The 21306-nt window shown below is 35.1% G+C and overlaps 2 protein-coding genes across 16 annotated transcripts; one reads left to right on the top strand and one right to left on the bottom strand.

The window, feature by feature from the left end:
• The first annotated feature begins 9134 nt into the window (after positions 1-9134).
• On the top strand, positions 9135-12454 carry LOC131014973 (protein MOS2-like). 15 transcript variants are annotated; one of them, XR_009098412.1, is made up of 4 exons: positions 9135-10697; positions 10945-11122; positions 11542-11609; positions 11959-12454. XR_009098412.1 is itself a non-coding variant. In XM_057943150.1 (2 exons), exon 1 carries the CDS (start codon positions 9281-9283, stop codon positions 10658-10660), a length of 1380 nt encoding a protein of 459 aa, XP_057799133.1. In that variant the 5' UTR covers positions 9135-9280; the 3' UTR covers positions 10661-10697; positions 11959-12454. The 15 variants fall into 15 exon arrangements, 2 of the variants coding, with proteins under 2 accessions (XP_057799133.1, XP_057799134.1); XR_009098411.1 differs by having other exon boundaries at positions 10945-11148; XR_009098417.1 differs by having other exon boundaries at positions 10945-11148; positions 11913-12454.
• Positions 12455-12496: 42 nt separating this feature from the next.
• Positions 12497-16294, bottom strand: LOC131014976 (eukaryotic initiation factor 4A-3). Its single transcript, XM_057943153.1, has 8 exons — positions 15710-16294; positions 15196-15436; positions 14957-15037; positions 14303-14410; positions 14051-14170; positions 13565-13732; positions 13037-13123; positions 12497-12889 (listed from the first exon to the last, which is right to left on the bottom strand). Exons 1-8 carry the CDS (start codon positions 16018-16020, stop codon positions 12776-12778), a joined length of 1230 nt encoding a protein of 409 aa, XP_057799136.1. The 5' UTR covers positions 16021-16294; the 3' UTR covers positions 12497-12775.
• Between the last annotated feature and the right edge of the window lie 5012 nt (positions 16295-21306).

Below are 21306 nucleotides of genomic sequence, written 5' to 3'. Positions count from 1 at the left end.
GAATCTTCTAAACAGTGGCATGTAAGGTTGCCTATATGTATATATAGGATTAAGTTATACCGTGAATGTTATTTTTCGTGAGAAATGAGAATAATGAATAAGTCGGTAAATAGTGAGTTGTTTGTGATGACTGAATACCGGTATTTAATTAGTTGATAAAATTTTCGCTCTCTATAGAGGATTCGAACCCAAGTAAATTTTCGTCTCCTCTAGATAAATATCAACTATAGAATTTGAAAATATAACGTTACAGATTCATTCTCATTTCTCACCACATTTGTCTATTCTCATTCGATCTTCTCCCTATATATCCAGTGAGAATATTATTTGTAATAACGAGAATAATGGGTATAAGTTCATAAATAAGCTACATGTGATGCATGGATAGCCGACCAGCCGTAATTCAATTAATTGATGGAATTTTCTCCCCCTCCAAGATTTGAACCAAAGTTTGAATGATTATCGTGCATTATAAGCAAATTATTCATGGATCTATATTGATTTATTCGTATCACAGTTCTCATTTTCACGGAAGCATTCTCATTGGATCCTCTCTCTGTATATATATACATGTTAGTGTATGTGTGCAGAGGCGGAGCCAGGATTTTTTGGGGGGGGGGGGCTGAACTGTTACGGGGGTTCGGGGGCGGTAGCCCCCGATTTTTTTTTTTGGGGGCATTCAACACATTTTAGACATTTTTTTACTAAAATACAAATATAATCATAATAATAACAGCATTTTTATAGATAATATAGTTCAAAACATTTACTAAATTTTTTTTTGGAGCATTCAATACATTTTAGACATTTTTTACTAAAATACAAATATAATAATAATAATAATAATAACAACATTTTCATTTATAATATAGTTCAAAACATTTACTAAAATTTTTTTGGGGCATTCAATACATTTAGACATTTTTACTAAAATACAAATATAATAATAATAATAATAATAATAATACATTTTCATAGATAATATAGTTCAAAACATTACTAAAAATTTTTTTGGGGGCATTCAATACATTTAGACATTTTTTAATAAATACAAATATAATAATAATAATAATAACAACATTTTCATAGATAATATAGTTCAAAACATTAATAATTTTTTTTGGGGCATTCAATACATTTAGACAGTTTTTACTAAAATACAAATATAATAATAATAATAATAACAACATTTCATAGATAATATGTTCAACATTAGCTATTTAGTTCAACATTTACATTTTACTAAAACAAATATTTAATTAATACAATATTTTCATAGATATATAGTTCAACATTTTAATTTAATTCAATACATAGACATTTTACTAAATACAATAATATAATAATAACAACATTTTTAGACATATTATATAAAAAAAAAATCAAAATTTGGGGGGGGCTCTAGCCCCCCCTAGCCCCCCTGGCTCCGCCCCGTGTGTGTGTTACACTTATAATTAATTCACAATATATATCATATAAATTTGAGGGAAGCAATATGAATTCCGTTCAAAGCATGTTAGGTTCTTAAGCTAAATTAACAAGTTGATGTTATAACTTATATGCGTGGAAATAACTTTCGCAAATTATAGTCGTAAAATCCGTTTGTTTTCAAGAAATCCTACTTCTTTTTTTTGACTTTGGGAGTCAAGAAATCCTACTTAAATTCCACGTCACGTGCAAACTTTTATTGATATATACTATAGTTACACGATGCATTTAAAAGTTATAAATTTAAATAATACATATATATATAGGGGCGCGCTCCAGTGAGACCCCCTATTTTTCGTGTAACATGAGTACAATGAATAAGACATATAATACTAATGAACAAAACATATATCTAATGAACAAGGCCGTATATACTGATGAACAATGCAGTATATACTGATGAATAACAAAATTTAAAATATTATGCTCCCTCCAGGATTCGAATCCTGTGAAAAAAAATCACCCTTCAGATACAATATCAGCCATAGGATTGATAAAATAAACGCACCAGATCGTGCCCTAGATCTCACTAAAATTAGGGGGTCTCATTGGAGCGGCCTCCTATATATATATATATATATATTATATATAGAGAGAGAGAGAGAGAGAGAGAGAGAGAGAATTTTCATCACAAATTTTGAAGAAATTTAAATGCAAAAGTACTCTTATATTATATCAAATAATACATTAAAATATTTAAATGATTAAATTATATATTTAGAAATTAAAATAAGTAAAGATAGGTATAGCATAGATATAGTCTGATCTTCAATTAGTACAGACAAAAATGCAGTAGTCCAAATACCTAATCTTTCGAATAAAAAAAAGAAGTGTTTATTTGATTCAAACTTATACGTACTATATGCTGATTTTGCATGTGTTAATTTGATGCTTTTGGTAGTTTGATAGGCACCTAAAGACCCTGTTAATATCTCCGATAAGTTAATTTAATTTTAGAAAACGTGGCAATATTATTTTGTGTACTCAATATTATTGTTTAAGTAATTTGTTTTATAGACTATTAGCAATTTTTTATTTGTGGTAGTGTTCACGAAATTAGGCGTGCATTAGGTAAAAATCTACCTCCTCCGTCATGTTACAAATGTCACACTTCTCATAATGGGATGTCTCATTCTTTTTTTAACAATATATTATTTCTCTATATCTAAATTTTCCACCAACTCACTTTATCTACTTTCTACACATTTCTTAACTCTGTGCGCCCTAAAGTAATGAGACATTTATATGAGACGGATGAAGTATATATTATTGTACAATGACTTGCAAACCATATATAATGAGAAATTATATATGTGTGATAAAAACTAATTGGAGGCCATTTAAATTTATAATTAAGACAATCGTGTTTTTTTATATACTATGTACACTTCCGTTACCATGGGGTGGGGCCCAAGATCAATGTGATGGCGATGCGAGCTATCTTCTATAGATGCTTTTCACATTTTGTTCAAATTTAAAATCTCCTCAAATTTCCGAAATGATTGATCCAAATAGGTCATTAAACATTATTAGCCACTACTTGCCAAGAGACTTGCATATGTTGATGTTCATAAGAGTTGAATATTAGATACTAGTTTTAAAAATATTTATACCTAAATACTTGATAAATTTCTGAAGCTTCAAAAGAATTTAATCAAGATCATATATACAATTCTATAAATTACGACCAAGAGACACCACAAAAGTTTAATCAGTTAGAAAATTGATCCCTTCATTTTGTAATAAAATATTTATGGAAATCATCTCTCATATTCTTTACAATCCCAAGCATGTATGTATAGTATAATAAAAAGTTTGAAAAACGTTGTGTTTATTCAAATGAATGCGATACAATACAATGTATCATAAAATAAATTATCAACTCCCTCTTTAGGAACACCCAAGCAATGAAGCTCTCTTGTATAAAGAGTGTTACAATAAGGGTAAAAAATAAAGATAAAATATTGAACCATGCATGTCATAAAAAGAAAAACGTCTTATTTTTTATGAACACCGAAAATAATAAAAATGTCATAATTTTAGCGGACGAACGAAATATTTATTTAGTTCAACATCCCTAGTTGCGTCGGAAATTTCTATTTTTATGGTACATATAACTCTCGAAAAATGGAAGTAACGTGAGTGTGGGATTTGCCATACATGCAACTATGCAAGAGCCATATCGAGCTACATCTACATGAGTTTAATACACAATTTTATTCAACATAAAGAAAAAAAAGAAAAAGAAAAAGCACTTGACAAAAACCAATAAATTAATTAATTGAGTAAATGAGCTAAACTTGCGAAGTGAAGCCTTCCTCAACGTGATCATGCAACTCATGATCATCTCCCGCGTTGGGCGCCGCCGCGATGGATATGTTCAAATCCGGCATTTCCGACATCGCGGCTCCGGCCCACGCCACGAGGCCCGCGAAGGCGTTGGAGACGCACGCGTACCACGAAAACGACACCAAAATCATGGGATAGACGTACCAGAAGAGAAACTGCGGCAAGAACAAGCAAGCCAAGAAACAAGTGGAGAAAGTGGGGGAGAAGCTGTTGATTTGGACTTTGACAAATTCCATGTTGTTTGGAGAGGTTAATGAGATGATTTCAATGGCAATGAAGGTGAAGAAGAAGAAGAGAGAGGTGAGGAGGAAGAATTTGGACCAAGTGAGATCACTAGTCACCTCAAAGGGATCCCATTCCCATGGCATGGCCACATGGGATTTCACTATATTAATTGCTACAAGAATCACAAATCTCAAATCAGACTTCCACATTTCTATTATTGTTTTAGTTGTTGCAATATATATGGCCCTATATGGCTATATATAGACTCTAGTAGTAGTATCTAACAAAAAGTCATAAGTAGAATGTAGCTTTTTAGACCTTAATTAACCCTCGTAAAAAAAATTGATTAATTTGTTCTATTTAGATCGATCGTGTTATGGGTCTTTCAGTTTAGCTTTGAGTTTGAAATAATCAAATCTTGATAAGTTGATTATATAATCACAAATCTACAAATAACAGCTCTCAAGTAATGTCGGATCGTTTTTTTTTTTACTACTACTCCAGTTTTAGTTTTAGATTGTTTGAATTTGATGGTGGATCCTCGACTTTTTTTTTTGGGTATTCTATGATATGAATCCGATTTGGACCCATATCACCATTGGGCAACACAAATTGTATTTTATTTTATTGAAGCCTCAAAGTTTATTGCTTTCGCACACTCAAATATATTTGAGAATGTTAGGACAATCAATTCAATAATATTGATAAAAAAAATAGAAATATAGTGAAAAATAAAGTACACACATGAATTAATTTTATACAGTAATGCTAATTAATTGCATTTGTGTATTCATTATAAGAACATTCCTTCTATAATGAGTGCTCGTTTGGTTCAAGTAGAGGAATGGAAAGAGAATGAAATCAAATAAAGGGGTGGAATGGTAACAATAACTATTACTTTTATTGGATGTTTGGTTTAATAATAGAAATGAATCATTAATAGGGGATTCCCTTTCTTTTGTTTCCCCTCTATTTTGAGGGTTAACAAATTGAGTGATTGGATTACCCTCAAGTAATTAAGGGTAATGGTTAACTTATTATCCGAACCAAACAACAAGTAATTGATTCAATAAACTGAATCCCGTTCCAACCTCCAATAACACCAAACCAAACATGGGTTGAATGTACACGGATCCACTCAATAAAATCCCTCTTATTGAGTGGTATTGATAAGAAAAGAAATTCATTCTAATCTTATCGACGATGCTAGCAACAACTAGACTTTTAATGAAGTTAATCTATGAATCATAAACATAAAAATCTACTAACTAGCCCTAATACGATTCTCCCACTCAAGATGTCGAGGTAGATGTTGAAACAATCTAACTTCTTAATCTTGCGAGTTCAACACTTGTGTTTCTTTGTGAATAGATTGGTACTTGGTGGGCAAGAATATCAAGGCTAGCGTTGAAAATGAATCAAATAATTTTAGTTCGATTGATATTCGATTCGAATTTTAATGATTTGAATACAAATATAAATATAATTTTTTGATTTGATTAGTTATCAAATAAGATTCGAGAATTACGATATTCGATTTAGTATTCAAAATATTTGATATATATATATATATAGGGGGCCGCTCCAATGAGACCCCCTAATTTTAGTGAGATCTAGGGCACGATTTGATGCATTTATTTTATCAATCCTATGGCTGATATTGTATCTGGAGGGTGATTTTTTTTTCGCAGGGTTCGAATCCTGGAGGGAGCAGAATATTTTAAATTTTGTTATTCATCAGTATATACTGCATTGTTCATCAGTATATACGGCCCTGTTCATCGGTATATATGTCTTATTCATTACAAATTTTTTAAATTTTATTTTTCATCAGTATATACATCTTGTTAATTAGATATACGTTTTATTCATTAGTATTATATGTCTTATTCATTGTACTCATGTTACACGAAAAATAGGGTGTCTCACTGGAGCTCGCCCATATATATATATATATATATATATATATATATATATATATAAAATTTAAAAAATATAAACTAAAACAAATAAAAAAGAATATTTGTTTAAATAAAAATGAACCACAACAATAATAATCAAAGCATTAAAAAGACATTGGATTGGTATTCGATTTGAATTTTTGATATTCGAATACGAATTTTAATGATTAGAATACAAATATAAATATATTTTTTTGATTCGAATACGAATTTTAATGATATAGTATATGTCTTGAAATATTTTTGATTTGGGATTAGCTCTATAGGTCTTTAAAGATATTCTGTTCGAACCAATCGAGCTTAATTTTGTCCAAGCTAATAAAATTTGGCCCCAACCTTACTTTTTAGGTCTATTCAGGTTGATCCATTTATTTTTGACTAAATTGACATTCATACCTCTGTATTTATGAAAGACAACTACCACACTATCTCTAGATAGAAGGAAGTCTCTGTCCAATACAACTAACTACTACCACTACACAAGTTTTAGTTTAAAATTAGTATTTGCACCCCATGCGATGTACGAAAAATATTTTATATTTTTATATTTATATAAAATTGATACCAACTCAATTGTCATATTAATAAATATAATAAAAAAAATAATTTTAATTGAATATGTTTGAGCTAAATATTGAAAAGATAAAAAAATAAAGAAGAATTTACAATTATAGAAATTGATATTAGGAAATGGCAAAAAAAAAGTTAAAAAAAAAATAGATTTACTAAAAAAATGAGAGATGAGTGAGAATTTTATAAAATTTTAGTCTTTAAATAAATATGATTTTTACATTTTAACTCAAATATTTATATAAAGTATCAAATTAAAGCTCTTATCGTGATCTTTAATTTGAGATGCATATTAAATATTTTATAATTAATAATCGAATTTCACAATTTTAGAAAGTAATAAAACAAAAAAAAAGATAAAGAAAAAACAAAATATATATAATTTATAAATAAATCTTCAATTTTATTTTAACTACAAAATTGTCACTCAATTTTAAAATCAATTTGTAATTGATTTCAAACTTTAATATTACTTTTTTAATCTAATATATATATATTTTTAAATTTGATGGTGTAAAGCTCTCAATTTCACTCGCAGCTGGCGGGAGTTGCCTTAATTGAAAAGTTCCCCCAAGTTGGACAGGATTCCGTCAAGTCTATAAATATGTCGAAAAATATGGGTTTGTTGATGTGGAAGTTTTTCCGTTTCTTTGAAAATGCATGACGACAAGAATAATGCATTCATACAAGTGAGAATTGAGATAAACAAGTATTTCATTCGTCTCGTTACAAATATCTCACTTTTCATAATGAGATTTTGCATTACAAATGTCTTATTCTTTTTTTTATAATATATTCTTTCTTTATACTTAATATTTAAATAATTTACACCAATATATTTTATCTACTTTCTACATATTTCTTACTCTCTCTGCCCAAAAATAATGTGACATTTATAATGGGACAGAGGAAGTATTATTCAACGACTAAAAGAAAATGAAAGTTTCATATTTGGATACATATTCTTTTTAATATTTTTGAATAATATACATAAAGTGCAAATTATAGCGAATGATTATGATGTTTGTGATCGCGATAAAATTGATTTCAGATTTCGTTTTATGGCATCGGTACTTAACTACACGTTTTTTTAGAAATCATAAGGATAGGTGAATGAGTATATGAACATGTACATATATATATATATATATATTTTGTAGAACAACACTTTATAATTATTCTTTCAATTAAAACCTAGCTATATATAACACTAGGTGCTTATGAAAAGTGTTGTGTGTTGCTGCCTACCCTATTCGAGGTTAGTTATATCTTGAATCCAATACACAAAACTCTTTAACGTGATAGACAAACGAGCATAGCATGAAAACTTGATACAAATGAGGGGAAATTAAAACATACCAAAAAATTATTGTGGCAATAATACACACGCCACGAAACATGCAAAAAAAGAAGGTAATAACTTATTTTTTTGATAAATTAACAGTATTAATAAAGAAATTTAAAGACCGTGCCACAGAGCACTCGAACTCAAGACTTTTGGCCTTGAGTATTAATCCCTTATCGCTTGATCAACGCACACACAAAGGTGATAACTTCTTGATATGGACTTTGAAGAATTCAATGCTTTTTGGAGATGTTGGTAGAATTTGAAGAGAAATTAAACAAAGGAAAAAATAAAGAAGAGAATTATGAAAAGCCAAAGTTTCATCCAAGTGAGATCACTGCTCACCTTAAATGGATCCCATTCACAGGGCATAGCCACACGTGATTTCACAATATTAATTACTAGCACAAGAATAAATCGTAATTCCATGTTCCACATATTTTTCAAATATTTTATATATGGACTAGAAAAATTAATCTTCACACATAGTTGGTGTGGCACACACCTATTTATATAAACAGTCAAGCATTTAAAATGATTATATATCGATTAGTAAAAACCACCAACATTGGAAGAAATTGCTGCATTTTGTTCCCCGAGTATCCGACAAAGACACACAAATAGTGTAAACTTTATTTTAAGCTAGGATTTGTAATTTTGTTTTTACTATCTCAATTCAATTTGTCGTCATTAATTATTCCATATAGAATATAAATGCCTAGAATCGGAACTCTTTTCAAACTTAAATTGAGGGATCTGTCGCGCATGAACAAGTAAAAATAAATAATGAATATGATTATGATTATGGATATGTACCCTCACCGACTTTGGCTATTTCCATCCAATCTTTCTTTGCTAATCATGATTTCAACAAGTAATACTCCCTCCCTGCACACATTGTTTCTATTTTTATTATTTTAATCTATTTATAATATTATTTTTATTTATAATAATGGGATTCACAAATTTCACTCACAACAATACCTATTATTATTCACTATTTTTTAAAAACATGTGCCGTCTATAAAGTAAAACAGATATCATGGACGGAGGAAGTAGTAATTTCAGCTAATTTAATAATTTGGTCACAATTGATATTTAAATTGGAAACTAGTGTGCTTGCAATATCTAAAGCATTGAGCTGATTTTGGCCCAAATATTTTAGAGCCCGAACCAACTTCGGGCTGGGCCGGGCCAACGACAACTTTGACTGTGTTGATTATTAGGTTCGGAATAGCAATTTCCCCCTTTTCCTGATAACCCTAATTAGGATTTGTGTCTTCATCAATCATCAGATTGATTCAAGGGTTTTTCTTCAAAATCTTGTTGCGCGACTGCTACGATGAGCTTCTCCTTCTCCATCAACGCGAAAGGGAAACCCCAATCCAATCGACTGAAAAAGCCATCCGATGCCGCGGCCGATTCTCCATCCATCAACTACGTCAGCGAATTCCGCTCCGACGAAGCTCCGGCGGCGGCGGATTCCAAGATCAAGCCGATTACTCCAATCCCAAACGCGTGGCGCCCCAATAAAAAACTCAAGAACCTCCCCAATCTCCCGCCGATTTCCCAATCGAACGGTGAGGATGCGGCTGTTCAATTCGAATTGGATCCCGGCTCTAATCCCGAACCCACCGATACTTCAACGGGCTATGGCCTCAATCTTCGGCAACCGTCGGGCGCTGCGATCGATGCTCCTAATGGTAATTATGAAACGATTTCGGATATGGAGTTGAGGAGATTGAGGGAGGATTTGGGGAACCTTCCGGATGGTCCAGGGTTGGACGAATTCGAAGATGTACCAGTGGATGGCTTTGGTGCAGCATTGCTCTCTGGGTACGGTTGGAAAGAGGGTAGAGGGATTGGCCGCAATGCGAAAGAGGACGTGAAAATTGCTGAGGTTACAAGGAAAAGAGATAGAGGGGGGTTAGGTTTCATTGATGAAAATCCGGAGCCAGAGAAACAGATCAACACAAATGGTAATGCTGGTGCGAATCATGTGAATGGCAATGGCAGGCCGGAGAAGATGAAGGGCCTGAAAGAGAAGGATACCAAAGGGTTTGTTAAAGATAAAGAGGTTGTGATAGTAAACGGGAGAGAGATGGGGATGAAAGGTAAAATTTTGGAGGTGAGAAATGGCGGAGATCTATTGGTTGTGAGGATGTCGAAGAGCAATGATAAGGTGAAAGTTCGGAGTAGGGACGTAGTGGAGGTGGGTTCGGCGGGGGAGGAGAAGTGTATGAGAAAATTGAAGGAATTGAGTGTTAAAGAGAGTGATATGTATAGCGATAAAAATGACAGAAATCTTGAGAGGAAGAATGGGCAAGAAAAGTTGAAGGCAAGGAGTGAGAGAATAAATTGGTTGAGGACTCATATAAGGGTAAGGATTGTTAGTCGGGAGTTGAAGGGTGGGAGGTTATTCTTGAAGAAAGGGGTTGTGATGGATGTCGTGGGGCCGGGGGTTTGTGACATATCGGTTGATGAGAGCAGGGAGTTAGTGCAAGGGGTGGATCAGGATTTACTAGAGACTGCTCTTCCAAAGCGTGGAGGCCCTGTTCTTGTTTTGTGCGGTAGGCACAAGGGTGTGTATGGTACTCTGCTGGAACGGGATTCAGAAAAAGAGACTGGTCTGGTTAGGGATGCCGATACTCATGAGCTGCTTAATGTGAAGCTTGAGCAGGTTGCAGAGTACACAGGAGATCCAAGCGATATTGGTTATTAAGCACAGACTTCGTTAATGTTAGCCTTGCTGGTCTAAGGTATAATTAAAGCCTTCCCATGTCACTCTGTTACTGTATCGGAACTTTAAATCTGTTATACTCTAGTGCTGTTATTCTTGTAGATGCAATATTGTATGTCTAACTATGGAGAATCTCTTTTTACTATGACCACATATATTGTTTCAACGTTATCTTGTTTAAGCTGGTTGAGTTAGGAACTTGTCATCTAAATACACTCTTGGGATAAATCTGCATAGTTTTTTTGGCTCATTTGGGATCTATTCAGTGAAATGCCTAGGTGAAGATGTGAAGCCCAATCCTAAAGGACAACTAGGTTGCCATACCCATAGTGGATGGAGGGAACGGGTTCTTCCACCTTCTGGAGACCCGGGGGCATGCACCACTCATTTCCATCACTGAAGGGACTTCAGGCTTCAGTCACAGGCCTGTCACCTGAAGTAATGGTATGGGATCTTGCCATATAAGAAGTGTGAGTATATTAAGGCACTTTCAGGCTTTCCCATCCTCTTTGTGGTTTTAATGCATGGAGCCTCCACCTCTAGAGAACATGCTACTATATCTTGGCTACCATCTGGAGTCCTCATCAGGTTCCTGAATTTCCAACCTTGTTCCATTACGACATCCTATCCACCTAAACCTCAGTAAGCCTACCCTCTTATATAACCCTGACTAGCCAGACAAGCACTTGTTAATACATATAACTTTTTCTCCTTGTTATATTGGTATGTAAAAATTTGAATGAAGGAAAACCATTACCAGTTGACAATTATCATTCTGAATGTCATCTTGTACTTGCTAAAGTTGTTTATTGGTTTATGCAAATTTTCTATTACCTCAAATAAGTCAGTGATTAATTGTGCAGTTACTTTAGAAGTTACTATGTCAGAAACAGAACTACATGGGACACAATCATACCTGTGGTGGCCAAGGGTATAACCTTATACCATCTTCAGTTATTATCCATCTGTGTTAGAATGATACAAATATTCTCTATTTGTTTTAAGATGAGTTGAATGGGAAGCTTTTGTGGGAGAAATGAATTGATGCCTCCAGTCACTTGTAGAATCAAGATGCATGTATACAGCCCCTGTTTTGCTCATACACTTAGATTTAATGTTATTGGAGCCAATCCTTTGGGACACTACTTGCTAACTTTTGCTACTTTCTGTTTACTAGATATTTGTTGCACTTTGATGTTTTTGCTTCTTATATTTGAATTTACCGATCATATAGAACTCGTAGCCAAAGATAATGAGCTTGCGTCTATGTTGTGAAAAAGGTGGGAGGACCTTGTGTTAGAAGAACCAATTCGGGGATGTTTGTTCCGGTCATGGTTTTAAAGGTGGAATCTCTACCATTGGTTATGGATATTGGAATGTACCTATTGATGATAGCACATGTTGCTATTGTGAGTTGGTTTTGTGGCGAATGCCAAAGCTGTGACACTGGATACTCCATTGCAGATGAAGCCTTGACATCGACAATATCAATCTGCGTTGAGTCGATTTGAGTGGCAAGGCTCATATGGCACCTCGTTCATGTAGTATGACCACATGTGGAGTTGTGTGGTGGATCATGGTAATAGACTTCCATGTTCCAAGTAATTTGCAGAGATGTCGATGTTCATGTATTCTCTCCCTTGTACACATAATAGTCTTTTAGGAAATTACTCAGCTCTTTACCACAGTTAGAACAAGATGAATTTGATTGGGAACCAGTCATAACAATCTGTTATTATCTCTCAATTTAGATAATTAATTTATGCAGCTTTTGCATTCCTTTGTTCACAGGTTATAATGAAAAAATGAATGCACCAATTTTGCTATGAGATGGGCTGGATTATAGCAATACATTAAAAGAAAGAAGCAACATTCGTGAAGCCATTACTTACAATAAACTGGAACTCCAGTTGAGAATCTATACGACATGTGACAAGCAAAGACATTATAGAAACAAAATAGAACAATTAGAGTTGCACCAGGTATAAATTCGTCTACAATTGCACAACGATGAGAAGACGAAAACCAGCATTGCGCACGTCGAAGTTTTTGCCGAGCCTAAGTTTCTAGTAGCGAATTGCACCGAGAAGCAGCCAGCTAAACCAAATCAGCCACGTTCATAGGCATTTCATCGATCTGTGTACTATAGTACTGTTCGATATCTCTTAAGATTTTGATATCATCACTTCTGACGAAATTTATGGCAACACCCTGCACAACCCAAATTAGTCCAGTTTATGTTAGTACAATGGCAACAGTAACAGAAAAACAAGTAGTTGATTTAGAGATCCATTGAAATTGAATCTGGAGATGCTCTATTTTTCGTGTCAAAGTTGATCAAATGCATTATCTTTTCACCTTTCTTCCAAAACGGCCAGATCGCCCAATGCGGTGAATGTAAAGCTCACGGTTGTTAGGAAGATCATAATTAATCACCAAAGATACCTGTTAAATTGAAACAAGTTTATCAAACATCCTATTTTATAGGCAATACAGAAATGTGAGATGACGAACGGAAACTTAAACCAATAAAAATCAAGAAGATTAAAACTGGTTATGTCTTCACTCCTAAAAGATAGCTTGGGTTGGGTTTTTAAGATATCAATAATAGCTCGGGATATAAGTTAGTGCATACCTTCTGATATGGAAGTCATGAACAAACAAATATGAAGAACTCATTAACTGCCTTAACAAACAAAGAATGTTCATAGCCTATTACAAGTCTGTTATTAAGTAAATAGAGATGATCATAAGTAAGTAGATCATTTTAATCACTATCAGAATAAGATTTGGTGAACTGGTAATAGTAAGAGCATCATGAGCAACTTCTCATAAAAAATATGCAGTCCTCTAAAGTTGTGAAAGAAAAGAAGGTGGCCTTGGTACCTGTTGAACATCCAATCCCCGTGCCCACACATCTGTTGTGATAAGAACCCGAGTCTGGCCAGACCTAAACTCTCCCATAATTGCATCACGTTCCTTTTGTGGCATATCTCCGTGCATAGATGAGACAGTAAAGTTATTCTCACGCATTTTTGCAGTTAACCAATCCACCTGTTAAAAACAAAGGAGAGACATAAGTTTGCATGAATGCTACACAACCAATTATGCGAGCACTGTAATTCCAGAAACTTTTCCCTTTAATTGCATGTTGAATACAGCGAAGCGCCGAAGGTTACCGAAGAACTGGAATTAATATTAAGGTTACTGAGGAAGTTTCAGCTGATTCTAGAATGCAGGGCATTCAAAACAAGAACTTACTAACAACGTATGGCAATTCAAAAAATATGGTACACAGAAAAGATAGCAGAATAGATAACACTTCACCAATTGTAACATAATGTAACAACGACGTGAAATCCGAAAAATTACCTTCCGTTTTGTGTTACAGAAGATAACAGCCTGGGTGATTGTAAGGGTATCATATAAATCACATAGTGTATCAAATTTCCACTCCTCTCTTTCTACAGCCACAAAGAATTGCTTAATGCCCTGTCACAAACATAGTTTTGGAACATCAAGACATAAAAATTAAAAGCTGTGAGATCTCATCTGGAAAGCAAATATAGAAGGTAATTTTATCCGTAATAGTAAAACTAAAAAAAAAAAAAAAAGCAAACGCACCTCAAGAGTCAATTCATCGCGCTTTACAAGGATACGAACTGGGTCAGTCATGAACTTGCTTGTGATCTCCAATATTTCATTTGGAAGGGTAGCAGAGATTAACACCACCTGCAGCGCCAATTGCACAAATCAAGTACTATTAAGAAATCCACATGAGCATAAGTCAGGTAACAAGATATAACCTAAAATTAGTACAAATCTTCTTTTCTTCTTTTATTATGGGAATATATCTCATTATAAAAGAGAGCTAGCAAGGAAAAGGACAAAAAAATGACAAAACCATCAACAGAGATCTTTGTATAAACCAGCTAAAGATGGTCTTCAATCCAAAGTTTTCAGATTAAGAACTAGAATTCTATCAGTCTATCACGAATTGACATCAAATATGCTTATGCCTGCAGCAAATCAAGTACAATATTTATCACTTAAAATGAAAAGAGACAAATACACTTCTAACAATCATAAACTACTGGTGCAGGAACTCAGTAGAATCCAAGGACAGTTATATTCCACTACTTCTAAATTCAACCTAAAATAGAAAAGAAGATAAATCATTGAACACATTTTTTGCTTGCAACTGACTACTTCATAGCATAGCATGGAGTCTAGACTTGTAAAACTGAATTTAAATACCCACACGCCCATAGAGATTACCTGAAGCTCTGGTGGAAGATATCTGTATACATCATAAATCTGATCCTTAAACCCTCTGCTCAACATTTCATCAGACTCGTCCTTGCGATATCAAAGAGAGAGTAAATGTGGTAAGAACTAAATCATTATTAAATTTATAATATCATGACAAAAAAAATTAAATTAACACATACGAAATTACACCATGTCACGCACAAACCACGCCAGGTACATCAACTGACGAGAAAAAAAGAACTCACCAAGATCAATAACTTGATTGATCTAGTGCGTAAGGTTCTCCTCTTGATCATGTCACAAACTCTGCCAGGAGTGCCTGACACCACTTGAACTCCATGCTCTAGTTTTCTAATATCTTCGCCCACACTTTTGCCTCCAACACAAGCATGAGCTTGTACATTTATATAGTCACCAATTGCCAATATTACTTTCTCTGTCTGGGAAGCCAACTCTCGCGTAGGTGATAATATCAGCGCTTGAACTCTGATTTTAAGAAAAAAGAAACAACACTAAATGAGGCCACACTTTGATAAACACCAATAAAACCATCACAAAACATCTGGCAGTGTCATGATTGCTGTTTGAATTGCCACAATGAAGTTTCAAGTAGCACACAACCCAAGGCATATATCAGGAAACTATAACTATCTCAATTTAAAACCATAACAGCTAGTATTTCAAAAATAATTCCAATCATCAATGTAGCTTAACCGTTTTAAACCTTTATCAAAAAGCAACAATAATCTTGAAACGTACTCTGAGGACTTGGTATCGACAATCTGGCAAACAGCGAGCGCGATCATCGATGTCTTTCCTGTGCCAGACTGCGCCTGAGCTATGACGTCACGTCCGGAGATAATCGGTACGACCGCGCGCTGCTGAATGGCGGAAGGCTTTTCGAAGCCGTAGTTGTAGATTCCTCTGAGGAGATCGTCCTTTATATCCATCTCGTCGAAGCTCGAAATCGGCTCCACGCCTTTCGAAGTCTCGAAGACGAGCTTCGAATCGTCCTCCACCATAGTTCGCCGCCCGCCGCCACCTCTCTGAATACCCGTCGCCGCCGCCATATTGCCTGAGTGAATGGCGCCGGAGGGAAAATATCCGCACACTTCCTTGCCGCGCAGAAGAGAGTTGAAAAAGCCCTAGCTCAAGGTTTATTTTCCCCCCAAAATCTTTTATTGCTATCTTATGCCTGACAACGTGGAGGCCGGTTATAGTTAGAACTCAATCGGATTCATTGCAAGCTAGTTTACAATCGAAATTGAATATTTTGGGGGTTAAATTGATTAATCTTGATTTTCAGACATGTCTTAATAATAATAATAATATCATTTTTATTGTTTAGCAAAATAAACTTATGATGTGTACTCGTCACTTATAAATCACGGGACGAAAGCGCATATATATATATATATATATAGGGGAGAGTTCAATGAAGACCACTCCCTTATATAAAGAATGAAGACCAAATCATGTGCGTTGATTCTAAAATATCCAACGGTTTTGATTTGACTGAATTTTTTTATAATTTTCGTTTATTTTATTGCCAAAAGGGTTAAATTGGTCATTTTAATCTCTCTCTCTATCTATACATTCTTAAATGCTCATATTTCTCTCTCTCTCTCTCTAATCAAATACGTCTCATTCCTCCCACTCTCTCTCTCTCTCTCTCTCTCATACTTGACAATGGAGGTCTTTTTTCCGGCGAAGCCGCGCCAGACCAGCAACGCCGCTCTCCCACGTCCGTCCCTCTCTCCTCAAAATCACCATCCCTTCCTTCCTTGGTAATGGCCGTCGTCGCAGGTGGAGCCACGGCCACCGCACCCTAAATCCCTAAATTTGCGCCCTTTTCTTTCGATCTCTGGCGACCACCGCAGGTGCCATGGCCACCGCCCTCACTCTCCAGCAAAATTTGGTGGAAAAAATGCATTCTTTTCCTTATACAGAGATTTCGGATTTGGCTTGAAAATTTCTTATGTGACAGTTAGTAGTAATTGCTTATTCGTATAAATTACAGTGTGGGATTAAGGATAATCCTAAATCAGTTGTCCTATTTTTTACTGTATTTTCGAATCTTGATGTTATAAATGAAGTTTGAAGCTTATTTTTTGCAGAGTGCTTTCTTCTTTCTTAATAATTGATCGCCTTGGTTGAGTTGTTGAGCCGCTAATGTAATGAAGTATTTTCACAAATTGAAGTGGTTGCAGTTGTGATTTCAATGGAGTTCAGTTTTTAGCCATGAAAATTAAGCAGAAAATACTAATGAATATATTAATGTTCGTCTATATGTTCGTAGAAAAATAAATGAACATATTAATGTTCGTCAATATGTTCACAGGAAAACAAATGAACATACTAATGTTCATAGAAAAATAAATGAACATATTAATGTTCGTCAATATGTTCGTAGGAAAACAAATGAACATACTAATGTTCACTTATTATGTTCATCAACGGATCAGGTCCTAAAATGGAAAGAGAGGAATTTTCGGGATTTGTTTAATAGGATCCCAAAATTCGCTGGATTTGAGTGGACATATTTGCCCTTTTCAGATTAAATAAATATAATTAATTAGTATTTAATTGGGTTAATTGCATGTAATATCATGAACTTAACGCGAAATCCAAATTTAGCACGAATTTAAAAAGTTCCAATTAATATCACTACCTATGCCCCGTGTCCAATTTTAGCACCGTGATCCTACGTGTCATTGACGTGGCTTGCCGGTACAAGCTTCCGACCGGCGAGCCAAGCTCTCTCTCTCTTTCTCTTCCTCTTCTTCTCTTCCCGCCTTCCCTCCCTCTCCTCTTCCTCAGCCCACGCCTCTCACCTCTCTCCTCTTTCTCCGCCGCCTTCACCCTCACCTCCTCCTCTTCCACGCCCACGCCTCTCACCTCCTCCTCGCGATTCCGGCGACAGTGCCGCCGCCTCCACCCTCACCTCCTCCTCTTCCACCGCCCGCCTCTCACCTCCTCCTCCGATTCCGGCGACGAGTGCCGCCGCCTCCACCTCTCACCTCCTCCTCACGATTCCAGAATTTTCAGAATTTTCAAAACCCTACCCCCAATTCCAGAATTTTCAGTCGCGCCGCCGCCGCCCTCTGCGCGATTCCCCTTCGCGCGATTCCCCTTCTCGGCGACTCCCCTCCTCGCGACGCCGCCACCCTCATCATTCTGGTAGGCTGAGGTGGGGGGTCGGGGTCGTCGCGCCGCCCTCTGCAAACCCGCCGATTTTAGCCCCCTCTCTCTCTCTCTTCGGAGTACGTGGCAAGGACGTGTCTACCGGAAGACACGTCATTGCCACGTGGTTCTGTCGGAAAAACAAAACAGTGCTAAAATTGGACACAGGGCATAGGTGGTGATTTTAATTGGAACTTTTTAAATTCGTGCTAAATTTGGATTTCGCGTTAAGTTCATGATATTACATGCAATTAACCCTATTTAATTATATGAAAAATCAAATTAGGAAAATTATATGAACCGTTGATTGGAGTGAGATGAATGGCCATGATTTGGTCTTTATTCTTTATCTAAAGGGAGGGGTCTCCAATTGAATGCGACCCTATATATATATATATATATATATATATATATATATATATATATATATATATATATAGGTATATGGAGTATATGAGAAACTCTCCCTCCTCCTCCGGGCAGGCCATCACACGCGCCGTAAGCATAGAATCAGTATAGATCTCAATCGGCATAATATCATGTTCAAAATATATTAAAGATATATATCTTGCTACAAATAAAAAAAAATTATTACCTGTCTTTGCATGTTGCCGTTCCTTCTTTTTTGAGACATTTACAATTTCTATGCCATCTATTTTGCACTATATTATTATAGTATTTGATCTTATAGTATTTGATCTCATTCAATCTATCAAATTAAATATAAGGGTGAATTGTAAATTAATGCACGAACTTTATTCATTTTCTAATTTTAAAACCATAATTTTTTGATAAAAAATTTTAAAACCACGTTTAAAACATTGCAATGATATATCACTATCTTTTAATTAATGGTAAATATAACAGCCCCAAAAATTTTAATTACCAAATAATTAACATATCAATAACGACTGAACCAAAAACATATCAAGGCTGTATGGCCGAAAAAGATTGGAGTGTTAAATTTACAAAGGTGGTGAAATTATAATAACATTTCAAAAAGTAGTGCTAAACTTGTGAAAACGATAAAAGCTCATGCATTAATTGACTATTAACCCAAAAAACAATTAATATAATACTTTTCGAATCAGATAAATTAGCTAGATTCAAAATCACATGATTCCAGTTATCTCATTACAATGCAAGATTAATATTTGCTGAATAACAAATCAAATAAAAACTAATGTTTGTTTTCATGCTTCATCTTCACTGCTCTCTATGACAACAAGTGCCCTTTGTTTTTCCTAAGGGAAGGCTCCTCCTCATCAATCTCATTCTTGGGTTCATAACATTTTATTTCATCCAAAATCTTTCACCATATTTCTCAGCCTTCACCTTTCCAATCATCTTCTCCAACTGCAAATGGCAAATGGCAATACAAAACTAGCAATGTGAGTTTCAGAAAGAAATCGCAGTGCAACGTCGTTAGGGGATTTCACGCGCAACTACAAGCAAGGCACAACGGAAGCAGAGTAACAACCTCAAGGTATACAGCTAAAGTAGAAATAAGAGTTAGCAAGCGCACCTCTTCCATTGATTTCGGTTTCTTGTCGTTCAAAACATGCTGATTTTGCTGAGTGGGATAGTACTGAGTGAGGGAAAATCCCTCCGTCAAGCGAAGCAAGCTCCTTTCGCAGCTCATCAAGCTTAAATTCCAGTCCACTAGATCTGCTGCGCTTGTTAGATTTCAAGTTAGCCGAACAGCTTTTCTCTCCACAACGAACTTCAAGCTTAAACTGTTTTCTTCCCTGCATGTGACACACATATAACACACTTGATCAACTGCATCATGTGCTACCAAATTTCTTTCATGCTGAGGCACAGACAAGAATGCAATGCTTTAAGGTGGAAAGGAATGCGGAAACCTAGCGGGTTAGAGATACTAGCGTAGTTCCATGCAATAAGATGATTAAAGGCAACTAAATAGGCACTAAGCATCCTTACCGTGCAATACTTGCTTTGGCCAAAGGTCCCACTGTCACATACGCATTAGTGGTATATGGAGTGTGCTGGGAATTCTTCTTTCTGCATTAGAGGAGCAAGTTGTTACGGGTAAACGATAAAAGTGTTCATGGAAGTCGATGTTTACTTAGAGGGCAGCGCACGAGGAGATATATGTATGATCTGGTAACTATCAACCAAACAGCAAGAAACTTGGGACAAACTTTTCCTTCTGTGACTGATAGCAGTTTATTTACTTGTCAGGACCGAAACAATTTCAGCAGTGCAATCACCTGAATTATCCAATTTATTCGTTTATAGCCCGTAGTCTATTATTTGCACAAAATTCACACGTCAAGATCTTAACAGAAGGACATTCTCAGGAGTATAAAATAGTGATACAGAAGAGGAGAACTGGAACTCGAAATCTTACCAAAACACGATCCACTACCAGAGCTGAACTATCAATTGTTCCATTTCCTCCTTTTTTAGCACGGGATCTGCATGAATTCCAATAAATTCTGAGTGGTGTAAATTTGTGGACCTATCACCTATCCATCAAACAAGATACAGGCAAGGGAAAAAGGGGTACCAATCAAACTTGCATTTTCCACCTTCCCCCGAACCAATTTATATTTTCATTGAATTGGATATTTGTATGTAGGCATGCACAAATCATCCGGTGAAGATGTTTATATAGGTCAAAAGACCCAAGAAAAACGTGTTATTTAGAATTTTAGATAGATCAATCAATCCAGTTAATAAGTTTTTCTGCCTGTAAAAATCTCTTAGGCAATGTTTTCTTTATCTCAAATACTCTCTCTTAATTCATTACCTCAAAAGAAACATAGATATTTCCCATTACATTTTCGATTAATAAAGCACACCACCCAACTCACCACATCAATTTTGTCTAAAATTACTTCCAGAAACTCCCAAAAGTACCAATAGGGTTTCTCATGGAACAAGTTCAGAAGCTCCATCAATGTGAGATGTCATAAAATTTTAACAATTGATTACCTTTTCAACTCTGGAAACTTAGGGTACATATTAAAAATAGACAGTAAAATGTCAAAATTTATTAGCATCCCAAAATTGAGAACAAGAGAACCAATTAGCAACTTTGTCGTGGTCGAAGAAATGAGGGCAACTCATATTGGACCATGAGAAGGAAGATTATACATTAAAACTATCAGAGAGGGACATACCCATATCTCTGTCCTGATCTTCAT

This window comes from Salvia miltiorrhiza, chromosome 3, assembly GCF_028751815.1.
Source record: "Salvia miltiorrhiza cultivar Shanhuang (shh) chromosome 3, IMPLAD_Smil_shh, whole genome shotgun sequence".
NCBI lineage: Eukaryota > Viridiplantae > Streptophyta > Magnoliopsida > Lamiales > Lamiaceae > Salvia > Salvia miltiorrhiza.
Note: the sequence above shows the minus strand (reverse complement) of the source record. Positions and strands in the feature narration are given on the sequence as shown.